Source organism: Echiichthys vipera (genome assembly GCF_963691815.1).
Source record: "Echiichthys vipera genome assembly, chromosome: 8".
Lineage (NCBI taxonomy): Eukaryota > Metazoa > Chordata > Actinopteri > Perciformes > Trachinidae > Echiichthys > Echiichthys vipera.
Genome location: NC_139833.1, coordinates 8,992,967 through 9,001,867, shown reverse-complemented (window position 1 = coordinate 9,001,867; position 8,901 = coordinate 8,992,967). Strand labels below are relative to the sequence as shown.

Genomic DNA, 8,901 nt, shown 5'->3' with positions numbered 1-8,901 from the left:
TTTTTTCCACACAAGATATTGGTCAGGAATTGACGAAGGAACTGGACCAATAAGTAGTATCGATACCGGCATTGGTACCAATCGAATCTTATCAATTCCCATCCCTAAGACCAGGGAGCAGTAGAGGGACTCTCTTCATGATTTATTAAATGTTGAGTTGCTAGAAGTGAGACTCTGAGGAATAGCTTGAGGAAAAAAAGAAAAGAAACCCTCAGCCTGGAAAACATTCACAGCACACTGGTTTGAGGAAGAAGAAGGAGGAGAATGTGGAGGAGGAGTCATAATCCACCTGAGACTCTTCAAGACATACTTGCATTCGAAACTATGAAAAGTCTGAAGTCAGCGGCCAGTTCACTTAGCTTAGCATAAAGCCTTGAATTAATGAACAAAAATAATATTCACTGCGTAATCTACTGTTGGATTCTACGTCCTAGTCTTGAAGATTTACATCGTTAAACACTTATTATGTAAAGCACACTGAATCAAAAGCATTAAAAAAGACCTATAATGCACATTATTTTCATGTTTTCAGAAATGCAAAAGCAGCTGCAAAGTGTTACACATCTCATTGAACACAGAAACCCTTTTTACACAACCGCTCAAACATGTGACTCTTGTCTTTCATGGTCCTGTGACAACTGAAAGAGTGGTCTGACCCCTGTACTCCCCACAACCCCTTAATTATAAATTCTAATTTTACACTCTGAGGCGTGGTCCTGTCAGACTGCGTGCAACAAATTAGAGGATAGACGCCTGTCAATTTATCATGGGACAAATGGCCTGATGACTCCCTTGCCGGGTATTTCCTACTATAAGAGTTAACAGTAGCTCTTTTTCCTACTACATGATTGTTTTAGTTTTGAAAAACATTGTTAAACATTAATAGGGGTTAACTGACCATGTAAACAGTTCAAAGTCTGGAATTTTACACTAAAAAGAACATAAAAAAATAAAAGAAAGTGTCAAAATGGAAATTGTTTGGCTCATATAATGTATCTTTATTCAATATATTTTCTACCCTAGGTGAAGAATACAATATCAATTAAAAACATACCTTTTGAAACATTGATGATGACATCCCAGGTGACTGTCACGCTGCTAAATGAAATTCAAATTAAACTGTAATCCTAAAACTCTTTCCCTGGATGTGTGGTTTAGGAACACCTGAGTGAAATTAACTCTAACGAGCATCATGGCCCTGAGCAGCAGACTAATGAGGCAATTACATTGTTAAAAGTCCCACTTCAGTAATAAGTATGTATGACTTGTAACAGTATTTGACGTTTTCCTGGCGAGTGGAAACTGTGGCGTGATGCACAAAACATCACATGATCGAAGAGTCTGAATAGACACAGTGCATTTACATTGTGTTTGCAGCTTTCACACATGAGGAGGATACAGATGCACATCGTGAGCTGGCTTTTAAAGATAAGCTCAAGACAAACTATAAAAAGGGTCAACGGAAAGATCCTTAAGATGACACTGGGGGTTTAAAAGAACACTCGACGTTTGCTTTGTCTCATTTGAAACCCCATCCACTTCTCGCCACTTCACTGCTGTGATCATCTGGGGGATATAAAACAAGTCATGCTACAATATACACTTAGAAACTCAAGCAGGGAAAATAAGCACTGTATTGGCACTTAATTGTAGACGATTTTTGTTTTACAAGAGTTTGTGGTTATGGTGAGAATCCCACCCAGGAGTGCACCTACTATATGGCGCGGGCGTCAAGAAGTAGAGGGGTAGATTTGGAGGTAATGGTAGGAATGTCCAATAACCAGTGCTGAAATAAGTATTCAGATCCTTTACCTGAGTGGAAGAACAAAATTCTAACACATTATTAGATTGTTAATATTGATGTATCACATATGCCATTAGGACTTAACTGTTGTAGTCGGTGGAGGTGGAGCTAATTTGAACAACTTTATATACAGTAACTTCCCCCAAATGGTCATATAATAAGATTATTAATCAGGAAATAAAGAAGAAAAAGAAATTATTTGCTTTTTTTAATAAAATATTGGATCATTTGATCTGAAACTGTTATTTAACCAACCAGACACTGTTGTAGGGTCACAAGCTGAAATGGTTAGACATCTGTGGTGGAATCTTTGAAAATGCATTGTATATTATATGCTCATCATATGTTTCTTAATGTCAATTCTTAATCTGTAAAGTTATTATTAACTAAGTGTAGCTGTCAAATACACATAGTGGACTTAAAAGAAACATAGTGGAGTACAAGTAGCGGAAAATTTAACAATTACCAATTTCTTTTACAGGCTGACTTCTGAATCAGTCTAATGTTGTTTTGCTGCTTTGGGTTAATTTTAAGAGATGCGACCAATTAATTACACAGGAGGAACTTCTTGCTCATGCATTTTTTAACTGGGCTGGCCTGGCGGCTCGCTGCAGATGAGGACCAACCATAGTCAGGGGCGACATACCAAAGCCCTGAGCTCAGCCCAAGTGCACAGTCTTACAATATGTCAGCAGTGTTATTTTTACAGGCTCATATGAGAAAACCAAACCGATCTGCATCTGCTCCACAAGGGCATTCCTTCATTGCTGACCCCGAACAAACCCACAACCTCTTGTCCTCCTGCTCTTGCATCAGCTTGTTACAAGCCCCTGATTTCCAAAGTAGTATTTACCCCTGTCGTGGCTCACCAGGCAATTCACTTGTAATGATTAATACTCCCATGAATTAAACAGCATGGAGCCAAGTAAGTCAGAACGTAGACATTTCGACCGTAAATCCTGGCAGCCGTCTGTGTTTGCCTAGTTAAACACGTTAGTGGGTGAGTGGTCCGGTCAGACCCTTGGGCGGAAACCTTCACAGGAATCGGGGTCATTAGCCATCAGACTGATAAACAAGCCTGTGATATAATGTGGAAACACTGATCCCATTCATAGGTCTAATCACACACAAAACATTCTGCATGTCGGGCAAATCTCACACATATAAAACAAATTCCTTGCGGTTGATGAGGGGATAGTGAGCTGCCATGTGGGGAAAAGGGCTGTTTAGTGGAACATCCCTCTCTGTCCTAAAGGCTTCTTCTCACATCCACAAAGAGTTTGGAGTCTGGGTGAGATTAGGGGACTGGTGCCATTGCGGCTTTGTCTTTGTCTACCCACTACCCAAAATATCATGTCAGGAAGTGGATGGTTTTTTCCCCCAGAGTGGAGTGATGACCCCCTCATCATCTGAATTCCTGCAGCACTTTCCCCCTCTCAAAATGGAGAGAAAAATGTTTTAAGGGAATATTACAGAGTTTCTATGTAATCTCTTTAAAGTCTATTGGTCTGGACATAAATCAAAACAGGGGTCTGGAACCCCAACGGAAACATGCAATAAATGTCCATGTTGGAAAAACATAAACTTGTTACCAATTAGTGTTAACTGTGTGCTCTGGCAAATGCAGGCCCTCATTATGATGACCGAAATAATTTGGTGTGTGAACAGTGTAGCCAAAACATATTAAGTCAGCAGCACTGTGATAACCCTCACTTGTTCTAAATGGATCCTGGGCCAAGCCTGGCCTGTATAAAACTTCTAAATGGCAGATACCAATTGCATTGGTCTTCTACTTGGATGAACATAATTAAACCCATTTCCCTTCACCAGTAAACCATATAATGCAATTTTTGTGGTCTTGACTATAAAGCCAATTTAATATTACAGGGGCTTTGAACTAAAACATGACGTTATCAGATAAGAAGCATTATTAAGGAAACTGGATGATTAAGTTATTCCAGCGTTATTGTATTTCCATCCATTCATCTTTAAATTTTCATTCATATAATACCAGTAGGGGAACATGTATTGAAATCCTTAAAGTAGAAGTAGCCCACAACAATGTGGAAAATATTTCATATGAAGGCACAAGAAAAGGTCCTGCATTGAAAACCTTACTGAAGCAGAAGCACAGAATCAGCAAAAATGTGAATGTATACAAAGTAATGGATCTGAAGCGAGGGATAAATATGCATATTCAATTCAATTAAATTAAATTTTATTTACAGTGCCAAATCATAACAAAATTTATCTCAGGACACTTTACAGAGTAGGTAAAGACCACACTCTATGACTTATTCATGATTTACATAGACCCAACAATTCCCCAGTAGAGTACGGTGGCAACGAAAACCTTCCCTATAACAGACAGGAACGTCAGACAGACCCAGCTCTGTGGAGGACGCACATCTGTCTGCACCGGTTGGGGAGGAAGAAAAGGAGAGAGAAAGAGAGAAAAGAGGGACAGATGGACAGAGAGAGACAAAGACAGAGACAGACACACTTCCAGTAACTATAATAATATCTATAGTAATGTGAATATGACTAATATGTTATATTCCTATGAGAAGTTAGAACCATAGCATTGCTTATTAACTGACCATATGTATTGTTTGTTCAATCTTAATGTGCAAAGTAAAAAGTAACCAAAGCAATGAAGTGATGTGAGAAACAAATACAGCTTTACCCTTTGAAATGTGTAGTGTGAATACAAAGTAGCATCACTAAAGTAACAGATACTTTATTACTAGAGTAAATGTACTTAGTTACTGTCCACAGCTACATAATGTTTCTACTACCAATAGACTGTTAAATAGTGTGCAACACAGTGCTACTCGCATCCACAAACATACAGTATGTAGCACATAACATTTTGAAAACGTGTGAAACAGCACCACCTACTGTTTGTTACGCGCTCTTACATCACGTAGCATGAAATCCAATGGACTTTATTGTATCGAGAAAATACGTCGTGTTCTCTCCGTTTCTTGTCAAAATGCCAAAGAAAAATTAAGCACTTTTTTTGTGAGAAAATAAGGATTCATAACTCCTGTCATGTTTGTTTTTTTAACATGAGTTGAGTTGCGAATCTGCGACCCGGAAATGAAGAACAACACAGTCTGAACCGACAGGAACCCACATGTTCAGCTGGGGAAGCACTTACCAGAAGTATTAGCGAGGTTTCTGACTGCACCACAGCTCAGAAAACGTGTCATATATCTGCTTTGACTAAACTTATTTAACTGTATCGCTCTAGAGGACACTTCATAATGTCTTCGTTCAGGAAAGCGTTGAAATCCCGACAGAAAAACCACCACGAAAGATCTCAGGTGAGCATTTCACGCTTTTGCTGGCTAGCTCGTTAGCTTGCTTGCTAGCATGCTGATATGTTATGAAGTGACACTGAGATGTCTACATATTGTTATGAGGAGCTAACGCTTGCTGAGTCAGTGACTTCTTTAAATTGCTTCTTAAAACACGTTTTTATAGACTTGCTTTTAAGTGACTTTATTTTTTATTTATTTTATTATGTTATGGTGTTTTCACTTAGCTCTTTATTTGATTTTTCTTAATATTATATTTCCTTTTTATTGTTTATCTCGCCTTGTTGATGTGTATGGATTTATATGTGCTTTTGTCTTCTCTCTGTCAAGAGTACTTTGTAAACATTTTATTTATAAAGGTACTATATAAATAAATATCATTACTATTTGTCAGTATCACCAACCTATTGCATGTGATGTTATGTAATTAATATCAGAATCAGAAAACCTTTAATGTTCCGCAGACGGGGACATTCTTTTGTCACAGCAGCAACAGAATATTACAAAATAAGATAAACAAATAAGCAATAAAGTTAAATTTAAAAAGGGAAGAAGTAGAAATAGACATATATTCATATTCACATGATATAGTGCAGTTGTTCTTGTTTTGTTTGTTTTGTAATAATGTAATATGGAGTACTGAATGTGTAATATAACGTGTCATAACTGTATCATTTTTTATTTTGTTCCACCAGCCTGGTTTCAGGAAACATTTGGGATTGCTGGAGAAGAAGAAAGACTACAAACTCCGTGCAGAGTGAGTTAAATCGTGTTTAAGGGACATGTTTTTATGTTTCCAGGCTTTGGATTTGTAATGTCCAAAAAGAAATGTCTTGTAACCGCTTACTTTGTTTGCGTTACAGTGATTACCACAAGAAACAAAACACGCTCGCTGCTCTGCGAAAAAAAGCTCTGGATAAGAATCCAGATGAGTTTTATTACAAGATGATCAACTCTCAGCTCCAGGTAAGATAAGTGTGATCACCATCATTAGAGCAACAAGACAGAGAAAATTATTCACTTTCCAATCCCTGGCTGTAAAGTTTTATATGTGTGGCTTGTTTTCTGGCATGTTGACAGGAGGGAGTTCATGTTGCAAAAAAAGCCAAAGAGGAGGTGGAGGTGACAGAGGAGCAGAAGAAAATGATGAGGACACAGGACATCAAATATGTGGAGATGAAAAGGATTGCAGAGGCTAAGGTAAGTTAACTTTTCCTGTAAATGATCATCCACAGAGACCCTGGCTTAAGTTAAGACATTTTTTCAAATTAGAATAAAAGAACACAACAAAAACCGACTTGATGCACTGGAAACGACATTGCTTCTGTTGTTGCCCCCTGTAATCTTTGTGTGTTTTAATCATTTGCTTTCAGAAAATTGAGAGGATGAAAGGAGAGCTACATCTTCTGGATGCAGACAACAAACCAAAAAACAAGCATACATTCTTTCTTGATTCTAAGGCAGAAGGTAAATGTACAGAACTTAATTGTGATGCAGACAAGCCTTGTCTTTGTGGGCTTTAATAGTTACTGGGTTACCCAAAAAGTATTTTATAATTAAAGTTTTACTGTGTCTCCTCAGTGCAGTCATTTGACCTGGCAAAGCACCTCAACACAGCTCCTGAGCTAGTGGACAGAGTGTTCAACAGGCCGACTCTAGAAACTCTGGAGACTAAGAGAATCCAGGGAGCTTTGCAGCCTCACAGTTTGAAGGTCTGTTTGGGGGATAAATGTGTCATCCATATTATTGTGTCTTAGCCCTAAACGTAAAGTTTAACTGACAGTATTTTTCAACCCACTGAGGATGCGTGTTTTCTCCTCACGCTAATTTTAGAAGTTGGCCAAGCAGAGGAATCACCAGTATAAGATCCTTTCCCAGAGGATTGACAGAGAAAAGAAAATGTTTGTAATCAGTCAGAAGATTCAGACCCGCAAAGACCTACAGGTGAGGAGAAGGAGATGTCCTTGATCACGAGTATTTTGGTTTCAGTTGCAAATGACTGTCAAATTAATGTGATTTCTTTTCCCCCCGTCTTTCTTTTTACTCCATGCACCAGGATAAGAACAATAAAGTGAAAGTAAAAAAGGAGACAACCAATTCTGCAGCTATCTACAAGTTTGAAGCCAAGAGGAAACGTTGAGAGGGAAGTCATCTTCATGCTGAGAAGAAATCGCCAACTTTGCTGATGAGAAACTGGTGAAATAATGGACTTCTAGATCGCACCATAGACCGCGGACATGGGATGATTTTGTTTCCCTAAATGTTGATGCAGCGGTGCAGTTTTGTACATATTTATCTATGACTATTAGTTTCTTTCAAATAAATGTCAGAAGAACATGCGCATTTTTGTGATTTTAAACATATAACTTGTGGTTGATTTGCTTTTTTGGGACAGTAGTTTATTGTTTTTTTTATGGGTTTGTTGCCAATGGACAGACTTTAAGAAATAAGAGTAAGAGACAACTGCGTGATAAGTGAAAGAGGCCTCAGGCAGAATTTGAACTGAGGATGTCTTATGTGCTCCGGTCAGCTGAACCATTAGAGCTGGGACAGTAGTTTGTATTTTGTTGTTGTACCAGTAGGTGGCATTAGTGTTCTTTATCACACTATTTGGGAAAACAAACGTGTTCGTGTCTGAAGACACTGGGATGTGTATAGAGATAAGACTAAGCTGAAAGTCACTTGTATGACTTCAGAGTTTAATAATACATTTAAAATAAATATAGTGTTTTAAAAAACACTCGAAAGCACAATAAATAAAACAGATAGAAACGGTAAATGCAATAGAATATACTAAACTATATACAAAAATAAAACTTCTCTTTTGGTTGTGATGTTTTCTGTGAGACCTTGATGTTCAATTTCAAAGGCTTCTCCAAAAACAGCTAAGAAATGCGAGAAGAATTTTTCTTTTCTGACAGAATTTGAGGGACACAACTTGGCCATCCCTTAGTATCCCGCAGCTCATTACAAGTGAGTGGGTTGTATTCAGGTTGTCCTCGTCAACTCAAAGTCAAAAAGTTTCACGTCCACATATTTATCGTGTATTTACATTCATGCGGTGTCAGTCACTGGTAAAATACATCTCTTGAACCAATGAAAAGGCCACTCCAAGGTGTAAATAACTGGGGTTAAACCCAACTGTTTGTTAGCAGCAGCAGCAAGTTCTACGGATATATAGATATACTAGTAACCTGGTACACTGATTGACAGGTGTCACGTTTTTGCTGTCTACCATAAATCCTGATATGAAACCTATCAGAGTTTATTCCCATTTATAATTTTGTTGGTCATTTGAGGGCGACCTTTCTGCTGAAAACCCTTGTGCCTGTGAGGGTAGATTGTCTTGTGTAGTGAGCGGGAGCAGGAGGGTAGACACAGCTGCAGCTAATAAAATTAAGTATGATTTAGGTGTCAGTTAGCATGCATTGATAATGATAATACTATTGGCATTTCTCATTAGCTAATTTTAATCAAAATTACCGCTTATTAATTGTATTAGCTGCAACTGTGCTTATGCAAAAACACCTGTTAAGAGGCTCCCTTGAGAGACAAATGTAACTATAACACCTACACCTGTTTGTACAGTTTATTTGAACTCCGTGTTTTGTCTTAATGTGACCGAACCTTGGATGTGTCACAGGTTATCAGATATCCCAATATTTGTAGAGCCATGCTAGGAAAAGCAAACGAGGACCCTGAAATTGAAGCCCCTAATCTAATTAATTACACCTGTGCTTTTCCTACTTTGAGATATCAAAAGGTCGTCCATGA

General features: G+C 38.1%; 1 protein-coding gene across 1 annotated transcript; it reads left to right on the top strand.

Annotated features, from left to right (window-relative positions):
• The first annotated feature begins 4,966 nt into the window (after positions 1-4,966).
• On the top strand, positions 4,967-7,355 carry utp11 (UTP11 small subunit processome component). The gene is made up of 8 exons (XM_083918651.1): positions 4,967-5,133; positions 5,823-5,884; positions 5,991-6,093; positions 6,208-6,327; positions 6,501-6,594; positions 6,709-6,839; positions 6,961-7,071; positions 7,184-7,355. Exons 1-8 carry the CDS (start codon positions 5,074-5,076, stop codon positions 7,265-7,267), a joined length of 765 nt encoding a protein of 254 aa, XP_083774777.1. The 5' UTR covers positions 4,967-5,073; the 3' UTR covers positions 7,268-7,355.
• Positions 7,356-8,901: the final 1,546 nt, after the last annotated feature.